Here is a 17384-nt window from a genome sequence, read left to right as displayed (position 1 = left end):
ATTGGTGCGCTCCATTTTCCTCGGAAATTGGACGCTAGGAATGACGTAACGCCTGAGTTGATCGCGTGCCAGTAAAGAATTGAAGACGAGTCAGAAAAGCAACATTTCAAGCTTTCAAGTTCGTTGACTAAATGAGCTGAGGTGACTCAGAGCTCACAGCTCCCACCTGTCACTCAAAGAGGCCACGCCCCCAATTCTGAATCAATTTAAGTTTTAAAGAGGACGTATTCTGCTCTCTTTTCAAACAGCGCCCCCCTGTGGTCTAAATGAAACATCTGTGTTTCTGAGCTTTGGTCCAAATATAACATGAATCAAGCAGCAGAGGAGGTTTGTGACTCTGTAGAAACCAGCTCTCTCAGAACGCTCTGTTTTGGTGTGTGTGTCTCTTTAAATGCAATAAGCCCCGCCCCCTGAGTTTCCCCAGTAGACATCACTCCTCTGAAACAAGAATAAAAATGACGGATCTGCTGAAAAGTTTCGCTCTAGGCTGGAGGGGGAGTCCATGGGTGAAGATACCAGGGGAAATCCCACTGTGACATCACAAGGGGAGCACATTTGAAACAGAGCATTTTTCTCTGTGTTGTCAGACTTCTGCAGACCACAAACAAACGACAGGATGGATTTATTTCACATGTTGTGGGTCTGTAGACGCTCAGCTTAACAAAATAAATGTTTATTTTTCATAATATGTCCCCTTTAATATAATCAGGTTATCTGCACACAGTTTGAAGACACCCAAACTAGTCGAGGCCAGCCTCTAGTGGACACTGGAGGAACTGCAGCTGTTTGAATCTGCATGTTTTCTCTTGGTTTGAATTTAGTTTTTAAACATGTACTGAACTTTGAATCAGATATTAATCTTCACTTATTTTGAGAAGCTTTTCATGTTCCTTTAAATTTTAGATGGAGACAACTTTCCAGATAATGAGCAATCCACACACACACACACACACACACACACACACACACACACACACACACAGGCACTTGTTCCACATTCCCAGAGTGAATTGTGATTTCTGGGTCACTGCTGATGTTTTGGGCTCTATTTCACTGCGAGGTGGAAGCGTCTCTCAGGGGTCAGGAGGCCGGCGGCCCGGTGAACTCCACCAAACACACTTTAACAACAAAAAAAAGACACTCCTCGCAGACGTCTCACTCATTTACTCTTCACGTCGAGTTAAAGACCCCCCGCCGATCGCGGTCAGCGAGCCACGCCGAGCCGCGCTGCGAGGAAACTCTGAACAGCTGATGAAGATGACCTCTCAGAATTCAAGGTGCGACAGGTTGTGTTCACACGTCTGTTAAATCCAAATAAGATGAAATTAATCTGCTACACACCAAACTGAATCTACACAGAAAGATGTCACTGGTTTCGTTACTTTAAGAAATAATTTTCTTTACTTCATTATAATTAGTCTTTGAGTAAAATTGTGGTTGAAGTGTCGTTGGATTATTCTTCAGTTTAAATCTGTCAAAACGTAATTTTAACTATTTTCATATAAAAAATACAACTATTTTTGGCCACTAGGGGGCAGCAGGAGCAGACGAGAACATATCACTGTGTTTTAGCTCTTCTTTTGGTCTCCACGCCCTCCTGAAGGACATTTAAATGATCTCTTAAACGCTGCACGACGCTCACCTGGTGTCATTTTCTTCTTTTTTAAATCTTTTGGGCCTTTTATGCTTTTTTTAGGACAGCTGATCGAGTCAGACATCAGGGGGGGGGAGTGCGGACCAACCAGGGAAATGAGCCTCAGGTCGGACCCAAAACTCAGGTCTTGAAGGACCACCGCCCGACAGGCGGCTTACACACCAACCACTAGGCCACAGACGCCCCCCGTTGCTCTTAACCAACTTCCTCTCTGATTTTACAGCTGCAATAATCAACTGAAAAATTCAGTTTGAGAAGTTGACAGCTGTGAAAGATGCAGAAGGTATCGATAAAGTTCTGTCGAGGTTTTAAGAAAAACATCTTGAAAAACGTCTTTAACTGAAGGACACATTTAAAATGACTTAAATACAAATTGTTTGAACTTTAATGTGAAGTTTTAATTTTGATCCACAAGAAACTAGACTTGGTTGAAGATCTTGAAGTCATGGTGGGCGGAGCTAGAAATTCAAGGTGAAGCGTTTCTAAGTTTGTTGTGCACCTTTATTATTAATTATTATTATTACTATTATTATTATTATCTTTATTATGACAATAAAGACTCTCTGTTCTATTACACATCATCAAAGAAGATTAGAGGATCGACACAGAATCAATAATGACTCACTGGAGCAGGGGGCTCAGCCGGGGCCCAGGGGTTATATTTTTGCCCCTGGGACTCTAATAGAGGTTAATCCAGCCCTGCAGATCAAAGTTCAGTTTAAACAAAAACATTTTTTTGTGGCAGCTGAAAAATGTTTCATTAAGGCAGTTTGTTTGTTTGTTTGTTTGTTTGTTTGTTTTTAAACTTCCTCTTCCATCTGTATTACCATATTATCATATTGTGCATTTCTTTCGGTTCACCTCCACTATATGTATATATATATATATATATATATATATATATATATATATATATAAAATGAGTGCACTATTATAAAAGATGTTAAAGAGTTTGTCAGTGTATCATCGTGTTGGTGTGTGTGGTCGGGACCCGGGCGGCTGCGGGCTGTGGGCGGCGCACAGCGTCACTCTGGCGGATCGTCGTCAGTCAGTCAGTCGGTGCGGAGGAGAGCGGACGGAGCGGAGTGACGCACCGGGGACTTGGACTTGTATTCTGCTGTCGCCACAACAAGAGACACCCGAGCGGCAGGCAGGCAGGCAGGCAGCGGAGCAGCATGGAGCCGTGAGGGCTGCGGGTCGACCTGGACCTGCTCCCCAAACTTTCTCTCTTTGATTTGTTTATTTTTCCGCGTTCTGAGACCGTTTCTGTCCCCCCCCCCCCTGAACATGGAGACTACAGGCTGCTGGCTGCTTCTGGCTGCGCACTTCATCCTCTTCTGCCAACAAGGTAGGACATGTTTCAGCCCAGTTTGTCCTCAAGTGACGCAGAAACGCTCCAACCTCTTCACGTGTTCAGATTTCATAAAGTCTGCGTGGGTTCTTCTTTCCCTGCGCGCGGCTGGAGGTGAACGCGCAGAAGCTCGAGGTGAACTGGGAGGTGAACTCTCTGTCAACAACAAACCACATACGTGTTCATTTAGTCAGAGTGTTAGTGTCTTTGTGTAGATAACAGACAGTGTGCTTTGCTTCACTTCCAGAGGTGAACTTGTTGTGCGTAAAGCGTTGTGCGTCTTTGGACACGTTGAAGGAAACGAGCCAGACGCAGGTTTGTCTCATGTGTCCTGAGAGATCTCTCGTCGATGATCAGCGTCCCCGCTCCTCTCTCTCTCTCTCTCTCTCTCTCTCTGTGTCTGTGGGATGGCAGATTAAAACGTTTGGGAGGCGCAGGGCCGTCACGTATCGGCTCCAAAAGCGGAGCTGTCAAGCATGAAAAGAGAAGTTTGGACACGGTAGTCTGACTGGCTTATTAAGGGGTGTCAGAGGCTCCATATGTGGCAACAACAGGAGCACAGAGTAATCCTGTAAAGCTCCTCAGAAACAGATACTATCGCTGCAAAACCCAAAACATGGACTTCATGGATCAGTGCCCATCAATCCTGAAGGATAAATATTGAACTTTGAGAGAGGAACACACGGGAGGTTTCAAACAGGAGATCAGCTGTGATAGCAGCGGGTCAGAGAGTCCAGCTTCAGTTGTGTGTTTGGACTGTGGAGCCGGTTCCAACCTGTCTGTGTGTTTGCATGAAATGAAGGTTATTAAAAGTAACATGCAGGGATGCAAATCTCCAGTCTGTGCAGACGGAAGCTTCAAACTGTCCCCTGAAACTCTTTGAGTTTGTCTCTGATCTCAGATCTTCGTTTCATCGTCTTGAAAGTTTTTTTTATTTTTATCCTTTATATTTCTTGTAAGCATCTTTAAAACCTTCTTCCTGCTGTTAGTTCACACCGTGACTCAGAGAGAAACGTTTTTATCGTTTCCTCTGTATGTCCCACACATGTAAAAAAAACTTGACCTTGACCTAAACATGCTCTGTGACGTGTTCCTCACTGACTGACTCTCTTTGGCACCTGTTGGATCGGCTCCATGGAGTTTGAGATCTGCTCTGAAAAAAAACAAGAAGGACCGACGCGCCCTGCGGGAACGTAACGAAGCGTCTGTCCTCTCTGACTCTCAGACAGGTGAAGACGTCTGATTCTGTCCGTTCAGACCTCTGATGGCGCCTGCTGTCTGTGAGGTTTCTGTCCTGCTGTGAGGTTTCTGTCCTGCTGTCTCTGAGGTTTCTGTCCTGCTGTCTCTGAGGCGTCACATCCGTCTCAGAGACGTTTGGGGGACTTGTGGGTCAGATTTCAGATTTGTGCTTTTTGTCTCCGTGTCGTCCTGAATGTTGAGGATCAGAGTTCAGACTTGACGCTCTGTTGCAGCTGCTCTGTTAGTGATTTCTTCTTCTTGTCCCTCCAACACACACACACACACACACACACACACACACACACACACACACACACACACACACTCTCACACACACACACACACACACACACACACACACACGAGTGATGCTGCAGGGAAACGCCCACGCCCAGGATGCTTGTCTTCATTCCTGCTTCATGGAAACCAGAGGAAAGTGAAGACGTATTTTTGAAAAGTTGTCTGAATGTTAAACGCTCTGAGCGGCGGGCTCCTGGGCGGCGGGCTCCTGAGTGGCGGGCTCCTGGGCGGCGGGCTCCTGGGCGGCGGGCTCCTGGGCGGCGGGCTCCTGAGCGGCGGGCTCCTGAGCGGCGGGCTCCTGAGCGGCGGGCTCCTGGGCGGCGGGCTCCTGGGCGGCGGGCTCCTGGGCGGCGGGCTCCTCGGTGGCGTCCTGCAGGGTGGGAGAGGTTTAAGATTTGTCACCATAAGCCTGAGCGCTGGACCCGTGTTCAACCTCCTCATCCTCTAGTTTGTTCCTCCTCGGCTGTACACGGCGTGCCAGAGAGGACGCTGATCTGCTTGGTTGAATCTTTTTTGGGGAGGGGGGAACGAGACGGGAAACAAAGATTAGTTGGGTGGCGGGAGGGAGGAGGGGGGGGGGGGGGGCGAGACGGGAAACAAAGATTAGAGGGGAGAAGCTGGTCGGAGCCAGTTTCATTCTGAAGGGGTGTGAAACCCTTTTGTGGCCGGGCCAGTGAGCGCTGGACGGGTTCTGTACCTGCGGAGAGCCTCCGGGGTCGCTCCTCGCTCCTCGCTCCTCGCGCCTGAGCGCCCTCACGCCTCGCCTCTTTTTTTCATCGTGTGTTGTTTTAAATGAGGCTTTGATGAAACCTGAGGGGGCACGGAGCAGATGCCAGCTCGCCGAGGAGGCAGCGCAGGAATGGTGGAAAAGACGTGTGAAGGAGAAAAAAACCCTCGGCGCCATCTGTCCTCCCAAAAGATATTTGTGAATGGGCAGTGCCAGGCGTGCGCCCGCGCGCTCCGCCCGCGCACGCACACTCTTGTTGTCTAACAGAGAGCGAGCGGACAGATGGCGCTCACAGTCAGACAGTCTGTCAGTCAAACTCATGCAGGGAGCAGCTGCACATGTGATGCCCACCGACAACCGGCGTGCTAGCTTAGCATCTTTCTAAGCTAACCGCGCAGAGCGGCCTCCACGCTTCACGGCGGGTTATAAACGGTTTTTACCTTCAAGTGTTTCTCTCTGAGTTGTGCCTGTGAGTCCGTGTGCCGGGGGGAAAAGAAACCGCTGCTACACGCTAACGTTGAAGAGGCCGAGGACGCCGCACACGAGACGAGCGGCGAGGAGAGGCTGCAGTTTAAGCGTTAGCAGCACACAGCGGGGGGGCGGGTCATAAATCAGAGACTGCTCGACAGGATGTGATGTTATGACCTTTTCTTGACGAGACAGGAAATGTTGGAGAGAGAGAGCGAGAGCGTGCGCCCGGGATTAAAGCCTCAATAAAAGGACTGATCGCGCTCCTTATAAAGAGCGATGTTGGGCGCCATGGACGGGGAAGAACATGCAGACTCCACACAGAGAGGCTCCTGTCAGACGGGGATTCAAACCAGCAACCTCCTCGCTGTCAATCAAAGGGAAAGAACAACTTTTCATCAGACATGCTGCACACACACACACACACACACACACACACACACACACACACACACACACACACACACACCATTCAAAGCTCCTGTTTACACAGCGAGCGCCGCAGTCCATCTTTAGCGCGTGCTAGCAGCGCCGCGACGCTCTGCTCGCCGCGCGCTGGTCAGAACGGATCGACTCTGCGAGGACGTCAGACGAGGTAAAACAGACTCCTGATCACTTTATCAACATGACATGAAAAGAGGCATCGAAGGGACAACCAATCATCCTCTGTCTTCCCGCGTGATCTCGTACCGCTCGGCTGATCGTGGTCGCGCTCTGCTGCGCTCACGCTCCAGAAACGGACCCGTTGGGCCGGGGCGGGCGCCGTCCGACGAAGCGAAACCGTATCGCTGACGGATCCTAGCGTGCACAGGCGTAGTGGAAAGGGTCTCTGAGGTCAGATCAGATTTGATCATGGTCAATCAATATGGTGCTGATCATGTTCAGTCACGTTTGCGTCGTAGAAACATTTGATTTCAACACCTGCGTTAAATCAAATCCCACATTTTTACGTTTATTTACTTTTATATTTACATTTATTTAAAGTTTCCCGCTCTGTGACGTCACTCTTCCTCTTCTCTTCTTCTCCTCGTTTCCTTCCCTTCATCTCTGCTCAGAGCAGCTTGGACTGGGCCGACGTCCCTCGCTGCCCCCGTGGTCGTCTGGAGCGTACAAAAAAAAAAAAAAACAAGCAGATTTCCAGTCGTGGCAGCGGGGGTATTTGATGACCAGATTAGTGGGTATTAGGCTCAACGGCGTTCACTCAGGCATACACGGGGGCCGCCGGTTTGAATCCTCCACAGTCGCCCTTTTTTTCCTCCTTTCTGCGTCTGAATGGAAACGAGGGTTACTTGGGGAAACAACCCGCCCGGGTCCTGGGCGGAGGTCAGCTGAGGAGGCCCGCCGCTCCGTTCGTCTTTCTGCCTCCTCTGAGCCCGGCCCCCGGTGAATTATGCTGTCAGAGGGGAGATTTGTTTTGTAACAGTAGGAAAGAGGGCAACTACAGAAAGACGGGAGGTGTAGAGGGGGCAGATGGGGGGGGGAGAGCAGGGGGGCAGAGAAAGAAGAGGGTGAGGGGGTTGTTTCAGGGGGGGAGCATTTAAGCGTGACGCATGATGGCACTGAGATTTGTCCCAGTGGCGGCGGCGGTGAGGAGAAGAGGACGCCGTCACACTGTGAAGCTGGAGCGGGAGTGTGGGAGCGCAGTGTGTAAGGATGAGAGGGGGCTGTATAGACACACACACACACACACACACACACTCGTCATTCTCTCCGACACCTCGGGGTTGGAGGCCTCACAGAACGATGGCGTTCAGGTCAAGCAGCGCTCCTGATGAGGAGACGACGTCAGGAAGGGAAAACAAACAGCTTCAAGTCTGATCGGACAGGAAGTGACCTGAAGCAGAGCGCCACATCGACCGGCGTTCTTGAGCGTGCAAATCTGCATCATAACCGTCCTGAATGTTGTTACTGTCATCAGCATCGTTCAGGTCGTCGGTGTTCGTAAAGAGCCGCGTCTTAAAGGAGCAAAGAGACTGTGGTTCCACCACCGGGGGGCGACAGAGGAGAATCGAGTTAGAGTCAGGTTGAGTTTGGACTTTGGTATATTAAGTGTTCTGGTTTTCTATTTGCAGTTCGTCTGTAGCCCAAGTGGTGTCGACCAATCACGTGTCAGGAGGCTTTGAGCAGTTTGAAGAGCGACATCATTTAACGTTTACATTTATACTGGAGTGGAGATTCTGTTTGACGCTGTGACGTCCTTGAAAGCATCAGAACTGATGGTCGATCCGATCTGGATCTGGATCTGGACCTTGAGGCCTGATGGTTTTGTTGTTTTCTTTTATAAATCTATGTGGTTGTTTTGTTATTTTGGCAAACTGAAGATCTGTTAAAAGACGTGACGCCTCCCGTGCACTCGCTGTATTCTTCACATGCATGATTGTTTTTGAACCAGACTAAAAACACGTTAACGTCTCCTGTAAAAACAGACTTTTTAAAAAATAAATAAACTGCTCAGACTTCTGTTACTTCCTGTACTTCTGCAGCCAGCCTCTAGTGGTCGCTCGAGGAACTGCAGTATTTTGCATTTGATTCATTTTTCGACACTTGAGGTCGCCGCTTGGTTAGTAGCTGCAGTGTTGAGACACCTGAGGTGAGCTGTGGAGGAGGTCATCCAGGTAAAGTGAGTATCGGCGTGTGAGATTAAAACGCTGTCGTGAGTAAAAGGTTCAAGTTTGTTTCTTCTCCTCCTGCTCCTCACGTCTCCTGCTGAACATCTTCTGTCACTCTCGTGTCCCCCCCCCCCCCTCCTTCATCCTGCTACCTCACCCTCCTCCCTCCGTCTCCTTTAACGTTTTCTATTCCTCCTCCCCTTCCTCATTTGTCTCCTCTCTTGTTTCTGCTCGACTGAGGGATGAGGGCTGTCAAGGTTTCTTTTCCTTTTTTTTTTTTTTTTGGTAAGCCAACCATCTTGTCTCTGCTGGTGTCCGCCTGGTTCTCTGCCACCCACCCCCCTCCCCCCCCACCCCGACCCACCACCACCACCACCTCCCGCTTCCTGCTCCCCCTCCTCTTTCTCCTCCACTCTGGAGGCTGTAATGGATGACGGGGCAGATCCGGGTGGCCCACAGAGGCCTCTGAATTGGAGGGCTCATTGCAGAGGGGAACAAGTGGAGCCCCCCGTAGAGTAGCTGGTGGAGAGCCATTTGATTTGTCCTCCATGTTTTCTCCCCCCGGTGAGTGTGTGGTCTCCCTTCGATCCTGGATGCTCGATGGCCCTCATCTCTCAAGCCTCTGAATGCAACACCCGCTGCCCCCCCCCTCCTCTCCCCCGCCAAAAAAAAAAAAAAAAAAAGTGACGCAGAAAAAGGCCAGCGATAAAAGGCGTGCCTGGAGGACGCGGGTTGGTCAAAGTCCTCTCCAGAAGGAAACAAAAAAAAGGAGCCGATTGATTGGCTCGTCCATTCAGCCGTCTGTGGAGGATCTGAGCAGGTGAACGTGCAGACGCTGCAGGCAGATGTTGTCGTGCAACAAAAGGATTCGATGGGCCTCAACGAGGCTTTTCAAGCATTTACAGAACATTTACATTTCAGACATGAGGCTGATCCTCTTAAGCAGATCGGCCTGCGCTGAGTGCAGCCGGGGGAGAATGAGCTTAAATTCCTCGATCAGAAACATTACAAGCTAACAGTAGCGGGGGGTCGAGCCGGCGAGCAGCGTGATGTCACGACCTCGGCCTGTGAAAAGAGCAGACACGTTTGGACTGGCAAAGACTGGTGACTCGTGTTTGTCAGCGGGTTCAGACCTCCTCACCCCTCGCACATTTATTATATACATGCAGCCCCCCCCCCCCAACCCTAACCCTAACCCCCTCCTTTGGGCTGCATGGCGGTCTGTGTGCAGTCTGCGTGTTCTCCCCGTGCATGGCGTGGGTTCTCCCACTCGGCCAATGAGAGCCGGGATCGACCCCGAACAGGACGAGAGATGCTGCGTGTTCCTGTGTGTTTCCAAACCAGGTGGCCACATCATGGTTCCACATGAGGCGCCGCTGGCCGTCTCTGGAGCGTGCCAGCCCGCTCTGCTCTGTTTCCAATGAGCACAGAGAATTTCAAAATAAAACACAATGTGCATTCTTCAAAACAACCTCAGAGCTGAACAGTTACGTTGCATCAGCGTGTGCAGCTGCTCAGGGCCGCGCTCAGGCCTCAGAGCCAGGGCGCACGCCGTCGGAGGTTGGTCATAAAGTCCTCGACGTAAACACCTGGAAACGGAGCAAAGGTCAACAGCTTTGTTTCCCTGAGCAGAGCCAATGACTCTGCAGGCCTCCTCCTGGTCGGACTGGTTCTGTGTGTGTGTGTGTGTGTGTCTGTGTGTGTGTGTGTGTGTGTGTGTGTGTGTGTGTGTGTGTCTGTGTGTGTCTGTGTGTGTGTGTGTGTGTGTGTGTGTGTGTGTGTGTGTGTGTGTGTGTGTGTGTGTGTGTCTGTGTGTCTGTGTGTGTGTGTGTGTGTGTGTGTGTCTGTGTGTCTGTGTGTGTGTGTGTGTGTGTGTGTGTGTGTGTGTGTGTGTGTGTCCACCCCTCACAGAGCGGAGCAGCTTCAGGTTGTGTTCACACACCTGCAGCTGCTGTACGGACAGGAAGCACTCAGAGCGAGACGTGTGAGAGCTGTGAAAGGTTAACCCTGTTAGTCTGTGAAGCAGCCGATGATGATGAAGATGATGAAGATGAAGATGATGATGATGATTACAGCAGTTAGACGTGATTGGAAGCAGATATGAAAGTTTGCAGGATGTCACTGAACGCATCTGAAATCCATCTGGGAAGAAAAGTGAAGCAGAGAAACAGCAGAAGATGAAGTTTGGACCCTGCAGGTTCCTCTCTGAGCAGACGGATGTTTCCACGTCGCTGTCACGGACCGAAGCCGTGGCAGCGGGGGGGCAGCAGGGGGGGGGGGGGGGGGGGGTGAACAGCAGGAGGTCGGCGCTAACAGCGCTAGCATCTGGAGCATCTGGCCCGCCAGGAGCTGGTGGAGAGGAGATGTTTGTGCACGTCTTCTCCTGATGAAGCTGTCAGAAACATCCAGAAGGAAGAAGTTTAAAGGATTTACCTTCAGACAGACGCGTGTCTTTTCTGGGAGGACATTTTATTTGACTCTGGTTGGACGCATTATTAGACTCACGTGTTTCGTTATCTCGCCGGCTTTCCCACATTTTTACGTGATAGAGAAATGAAGTCGTTATCCTGAAGGTAACGGCGTTCACCACAGAAGACGAGTCCTTATCACAGGGAAACTGAGTGGAGTAAATTATTTGGATGTCCTTTTAGAGCTTCCGTAGTCGAGCTTGATTTAAAAATTCCTCTTTTCTAATGATGAGGCTGAAACATCTGCCGTCGTTAGTTCACCTTCCTAACGAGGAGCAGAAGTGTGTCAAGGTTACAGAAGGACAAAGAGTTAGATCCATAATTTCCTCCGCGTCCCGCCCCGCCCCCCCGCCGCTCATTTCAATTAGGTCATTCCTCAAAATAGTTCTGCATCCCTAAGGCGCCGTCACCGACTGTCTGCCTGCTAATGAGCTGCTGCTGCTGCTGCTGCTGACGGCGTTCACGCTGAAGCCGCACGCCGGAGTCACGCAGGTGAAAAAGCAATTAGTGTTTGGCAGCAGACCGACGGCTTCCTGCAGCGCGACATGCACACGATGATGTAGCGCTGACGTGGTGTGGAGGCGGGGCTTCCTGCTGGGAGGACAGAAGGTGAACGTTTGCACTTTAGGAGCCGCTTTAAAACAAACTGCTTGTTTACTACTAGTCGACAGTTCACAGCCGAGCCAATGAAAGTCATCCAAACTGTAAACCAGCTGACCTGAACGGGAAAGATTAAAAAAAAAAAAAACTATTTTCTTTTGTTTTCCTTTTTTTTTTAATGAAATCACAAAAAGCACAGAAGATCTTCCAAAGTTGTTTCTGTCGATGTTGAAACAGGCTTTACCTACAAATGTGAGCTCAGGCTGCCAGAGTCCGTTTGTTCAGGGTTTACTGACTGTTTTCCCCAGTTGGCAGCTCCCAAATCCTACATGACTTGAATGCATCATTAGCTTTCATCGTCGCTACAGTTAATCTGAGCTGAACACGTTAGAGTGGACATTTTTAGGAGCATACGTCGCAGCTTTAACCGGAGACGAAGGGTGACTGTGTCTGTATGAAGCGTAAACTATAAGGAAGGATAATGTACACACACACACACACACACACACACACACACACACACTTCCTCCCTCATTGTCTCGGCTGTGGGATACAGTGTTGGCTCTCTCTGCCGTCCTTTCAGCTCTGCTGTTTAATTAAGTCGTTTTTTCTGTTAGAGAAGTTTTCCTCGTGGAACTCAGACAAAATGTTTCGTCACCGTTTGTTCGATAAGTTTGGACCCACTGGACCGCTACGGGCCGCTGCTCCCATCTCCAACCCGTGTGAAGGTTGATTCAAGTGTTTGAACAAGAGCCAAGCTTCAGTACGTTTTTATACCTCATGACTGCTAAGGCGTGGTCGCCTGAAAACATCTGGGGGAAGTCGAGCAAATACAGAGATCTCGTCGCCGCTTCACTCGTAGACAAAGAGGGAATGTGTCATAATAGCGAAGGTGAATAACATTAGCGAGTGCTGCGTCTCCACGTTTTGAGCTGAAAAGTTGAAAAAAAATGTAACTTTTATGTGCACCTAAAAACAGCTAAAAGCAGCAGCAGAGAAGACAATGGTTGTTTATTTTATTGGATTTTATAAAAAAAAGGTCACATGACCTCCTCCTCTTCAATCAGTGTCCTCGCTCCTCTTCATCATGTGTGTGAAGTGTGTTGTTGTAAATCCACTCTGATCCTGTATTTGATCATGTCTATAAACCCCTCTATTTCAGCCCTGCTCAGAACAGGCTGTTTCTGTGTCTGTAGCTTTAAATATGTAAATGAGCTGTGTCTGACCACGCCCCCTCTCTGGAAGGGCTCGGGTGTACTCGCTGCTTTCTGGCTCCATGTCCTATTGTTTACGGTGAGAAGGCAGACTCAGAGGGCAGAACAAACACCTAGCTGTGGGAGTGTCACCCACCTGGGGGAGGGGCTACTGCCCTTTGTGATGTCATAGAGGGAACATCTCCAAACGGCCTGTTTGAGCACACATTTTCTGAAAAGTGGAGCAGGCAGAAGACGGAGAGGATGGAAATGCAGCGTACTCCGTCTAAAATAGACTCCATCGATTTGAAACAGACCCGGGTTTCATCGAGTGTGAGTTCTCGGCAGATGTTCCACCTGGAAACCTTTTTGAGCCTCTCATAGAGGAAGGAACGTTTGTGATCTACGAGAACTTAAAACCACCACGAACAAACAGCTCTGAGCTGAGACGAGCTCCACGCTTCCAAACCTTTTCCTCTTTGATTCGCTCAGAGACTAAATAAACCATTATTTCTGTTCCGCTCCGCAGCGGCTCAGCTGACAGCCGAGATGAGCGAGGTGGAGCCGTACCTTTCTCAGCTTCCCTTTAAATCTTCCTCTTCCTGTAAACAAGTCGCTCTGAGTGGGAGCTCTTTGTGTAAACAGCCCGGCCGCTCTCTGAGTGTTTCAGGCCGCTGGCTGTGGAGGTGACGGCCGGGCACGCCAACAAAGAGACGGGGTCTGAAGGTTTCAGCCGCAGCAGAGGCTGGCACTCGGTGAACAGTGGGCAGGTACCCAGCAGACTGTTCGAAGCTGAATGAGTGTTGACGGGACGGCCAGAGCTGCTCGAAATACAACAGAGAGGGAAGAAAGTGAGACGACATCTGCAGCCATTCAAAGTTGTTTTGATCTGTCTCACGCGATCTCTTAAAGCCGCAGGATTTAGGAGTTCCTTCATTATCCGATTATTTTCACAAATAGACCTCAAAAGTTTCTCCAAACAAAAAAAAATCAAAGAACCCAAAGTGACGCTTTTAAAAGGTAACACGAGATTCCAACTGGGCTCCGCCTCCTGCACGCTCACTGCAGGACTGTAGCGTGCACGCTTACAGCTGGTACCTGCGCCGCACTGCAAGCTAGCCGAGGACATCACGCGTTGGAGCTAACGGCTAACAGATCAACATTCAGAGCCAGCCTCAAGTGGACACTCGAGGAACTGCAGGTTTTTTTTGTTCTTCTGCACATTGCAAGAAGTTTCCACTTGGTGTCGACTGAAACTGCCGCCAACACTTGTTGCTGCACTTATTGATTGAAGCAGGATGTGTAACCTGCTGATTGGTCAGCTGGCAGCGAACAGACCAGAATCCAGACTCTGAAACCAGCTCGCTGTTTGGCTGCAGCCCAGAGAGGCCGCTGATGGAAACTGTAGACGGTCAGATCCATTATTCATCTGCTCTCCCTCGGGACAGATCATTTGTTTCTGACTACAGATACAGGTCACACATGGGTGCACGAACACACACACACACACACACACACACACACACACACACACACACACACACACACAGAGAAATCGGTCAGTGAGCTTTTCAGTCTTATCACGGTGCAGAGAAGAGAAGCTGGTGTTGGACGATGTAAACCAGAGACAATACACTGCAGTCAAAGGTTACAACCATGACCACACACACACACACACACACACACACACACACACACACACACACACACACACACAATAACAGAGATAATAGTGTATGTTGACAGACGGGAATCTACTTCTTCTCCGGTCCAAACGAATCCAGAGCTTTATTTAAAACGAAGTGAAACTAAACGATGACCTCGGATGACTTCCTGCGGTGTGATATATATCTGCCTTCATCTCATTCCTGGCGTGCACACGTGAACTCGTCGTCCCGGCGGCTGTGCTCCTTTCATGTCTCGTCCTCCTTTTTAGGGCTCTGCCTGTAGATAATCCACGGCTTTTGTTCTTTGCCATTTATAGTTAAAAGGAGAGATGAGAGCGGCTGATCGATGGGGAAAACATCCACCCCGAGGCCTCTTTTCAGCTGATGAGTTTGGTTTCCAGCTCGCCCACGTGTGTGTGTGTTAGCGCAGTCAGGAGGGATTGTGTGTGTGTGTGTAAAGGTAGAGCTGCTGCCTGAAGCCATGTGACGGGGCACTCTGATTGCTCTGTTGGTGGTCTTCTCTCTGTTTGGGTAGAAGTTCTGCTGTGTGTAAATGTAGCAGGAGCACTTTGATGAATCACTCTGCTGTCTGAGGCTCACACAGGTCGACCTCTGTTTCACTACCGACACACATCCAAAGACAGCAACGAGAAGAGACGTCTTCAGCGTCCCCTCAGAACGGATATAAAGACAGAAAAGCAGAGAGGAACAGGAAGTACACGCGTTAGATTCAAACCTCTGAAACGTCACCTGTGTGTCCCTGCAGGGGGCGCTGGAGTCCCCCGTGTGTTCCTGCAGGGGGCGCTGGAGTCCCCCGTGTGTTCCTGCAGGGGGCGCTGGAGTCCCCCGTGTGTTCCTGCAGGGGCGCTGGAGTCCCCTGTGTGTCCCTGCAGGGGGCGCTGGAGTCCTCCGTGTGTTCCTGCAGGGGGCGCTGGAGTCCCCCGTGTGTCCCTGCAGGGGGCGCTGGAGTCCTCCGTGTGTTCCTGCAGGGGGCGCTGGAGTCCCCCGTGTGTCCCTGCAGGGGGCGCTGGAGTCCCATGGATGGCGGTCTCCGTGCTGGAAATGCTGTCTCAGGCTAACTCTGAGTCAAGCTAACGACAGGCTGAGAGCTGAGGCGGGTTTTAAGCCTCCTGACAAACCGTTACACGGCGCCCACCTGTCAATCAGCTCAGCTACACGCCTTATTGTGAATAACTCTGATCCTTCATCCAATCAAAACTGCTGAGTCATCAAAACATTCCCCCCCGTACAGTGTGTGTGGATGGAGACATGAGCTAATCAGCTTCAGTTTTGAAGCTGTAAACATGCAGGACGTCTTTAACTGCTTCAGATTTGTGGACTTATTGTTGACGGTGTCTCCATGAGAGGAGAAGTTCAGACGTTCCTGGATGAAAAACTCGCTTTGATAAAAGACAGAATCATGAAGCTGGATTTGCACAGTAGCTCTCCCGGACGTGTTATGACAGTTTTTCTCTCTCTCTCGCCGTGTTTCTGGCCCGTGGTCAAACCTCTGAAGTGTAAAACAAGCCAGCTGTTCCTGCTCGGCCTCAGAGGCCTTCAGGGTGCTTTCATTCAGCCCGCCGCAGCTTCCAGTGAAACACTTGAAACTCCACGGACGGTTGTAAGTCAGAGCTCTTCATCTCGTCGATCTGTCGTTTGATATAAAACGCTCCGCTGGTGGATCCTCTGAGGCTCGAGGGGAGACTGCAGAACCTAATATGGCGCTTAAAAACGACAGTTGGCTGTTTGGATGGAGGATTTTCAGATTCAGAGTTATGAGAAGTCAAAGCTCCGGGTCACGGCGCCATTAGTATGATCCGTGCAGACTGTCCGCAGATTAACCTGCCATACCCTCTCCAGTCTGAGTTGTTACTACTCCCCCCCCCTTGCATCAGGAAGAGGGGCAAGGATTGGGGTGGATGTGTAGGGTTGGGGGGGGCGGGGTCGTCGTCGCCGCACATTCTGGCACGGGCAGCAGTTCTCACCCCCGCAGCCAGTGGACGTCCCGGCTCTCCCAGGGCTCGGGCTAATCCTCTTATTCAGCGTCCGGCTGGAGGCGGCAGGGCTCCCACAGACCGGAGCGCCGAGCCGGCCACTCTCCGCTGAATAAACACACTGACACAGTTGTGGTCTCTTTCTCCCCGTACAGACGCTGAGCAAGAGTTCTCCATAGAATCTATTCTCCTCATTCACTCTTTTCCAGTAGAACTTAAGCTTGTAACCCCCCTTCAATCTCCGCGCTCTATCCCCCCCCCCCCCCCCCCCCCCCCTCGTCCCTGCTCCATCACCCTCCCATCTTCACTTCCTTCTCTTCATTCAACTCAAAGCTGCTTTCTTCTGCAGCTCCTGAAGGGCCTCCGTCCACCTGACGCATTCTTCCAGGCTGCATGACCACGCTGTACGACGATGTGTTTCCCCTTTCACTATGAGCAACAAACTGAGAATGTTTTCCCTCCTACTGTGACTGGATCATGAGCTTAATAATAATAATAATAATAGTATTGATGCCCCGCTGTCGCAGCAGGACGATGTGGTTACACGACACCACGAGCTGCAGGAGAAAACCAATCATACCAGATACTTTAAAAAGAGAAGAAGCTCAGCTAGAAGTGACGCTGCGGGCTCGCTCTCTCCTCATTCGGATCCATTTACAAAAAGGAAGCTAGCACATCGTTAGCTAGCTTTCATAATGCATCAGGATAGCGATGAGCTAAGTGTCGTTAGCATGCTGGCGTCTGTTTTCTACGTCAATCTGATGGTTAAGCAGGCGCAACGTTTCAGTTTGGTGTCGTAGCAAACGGACGTTAGCAGAGCTATGAGCTAAATGCTAACACAGCATGCTATCACAGGCGGTGTGACTTAGCGTGACTCGTGTTTACGAGCTTCGCACTACGAGATAATCGGGACAGTTTTGTGTCTTACTGTATTCCGCCCTCGGACAAAATTATGTCACGATTTTTTTTGCCGGTTCCAAAGATGGTAAAAGTGTGTGTGTGTGTGTGTGTGTGTGTGTGTGTGTGTGTGTGTGTGTGTGGGAGGGGAGCCCACATTCACTCTGTGGATTGTCACAAATTAGCCAAATTAAATTTTGACCTGAGCTTGTTAAAT

General features: G+C 50.2%; 2 protein-coding genes across 2 annotated transcripts in view; one reads left to right on the top strand and one right to left on the bottom strand.

Annotated features, from left to right (window-relative positions):
• LOC306825238 (troponin I, fast skeletal muscle-like) overlaps positions 1 to 17384 on the bottom strand; it is an 89956-nt gene that overhangs the window by 71442 nt on the left and 1130 nt on the right. The gene's annotated exons all lie outside the window — the stretch shown is intronic.
• LOC306825249 (receptor-type tyrosine-protein phosphatase zeta-like) overlaps positions 2600 to 17384 on the top strand; it is a 58959-nt gene continuing 44174 nt past the window's right edge. Inside the window, exon 1 of the mRNA XM_079345858.1 lies at positions 2600 to 3002. Within this exon, the coding sequence (XP_079201984.1) occupies positions 2942 to 3002 (61 nt within the window). The 5' untranslated portion in view covers positions 2600 to 2941. The remainder of the gene's footprint in view (positions 3003 to 17384) is intronic.

This window comes from Symphodus melops, assembly GCF_947650265.1.
Source record: "Symphodus melops genome assembly, chromosome: 6".
Taxonomy (NCBI): Eukaryota; Metazoa; Chordata; class Actinopteri; order Labriformes; family Labridae; genus Symphodus; species Symphodus melops.
The sequence above is the reverse complement of the archived record's forward strand: the minus strand, read 5'-3'. Positions and strand labels throughout refer to the sequence as shown.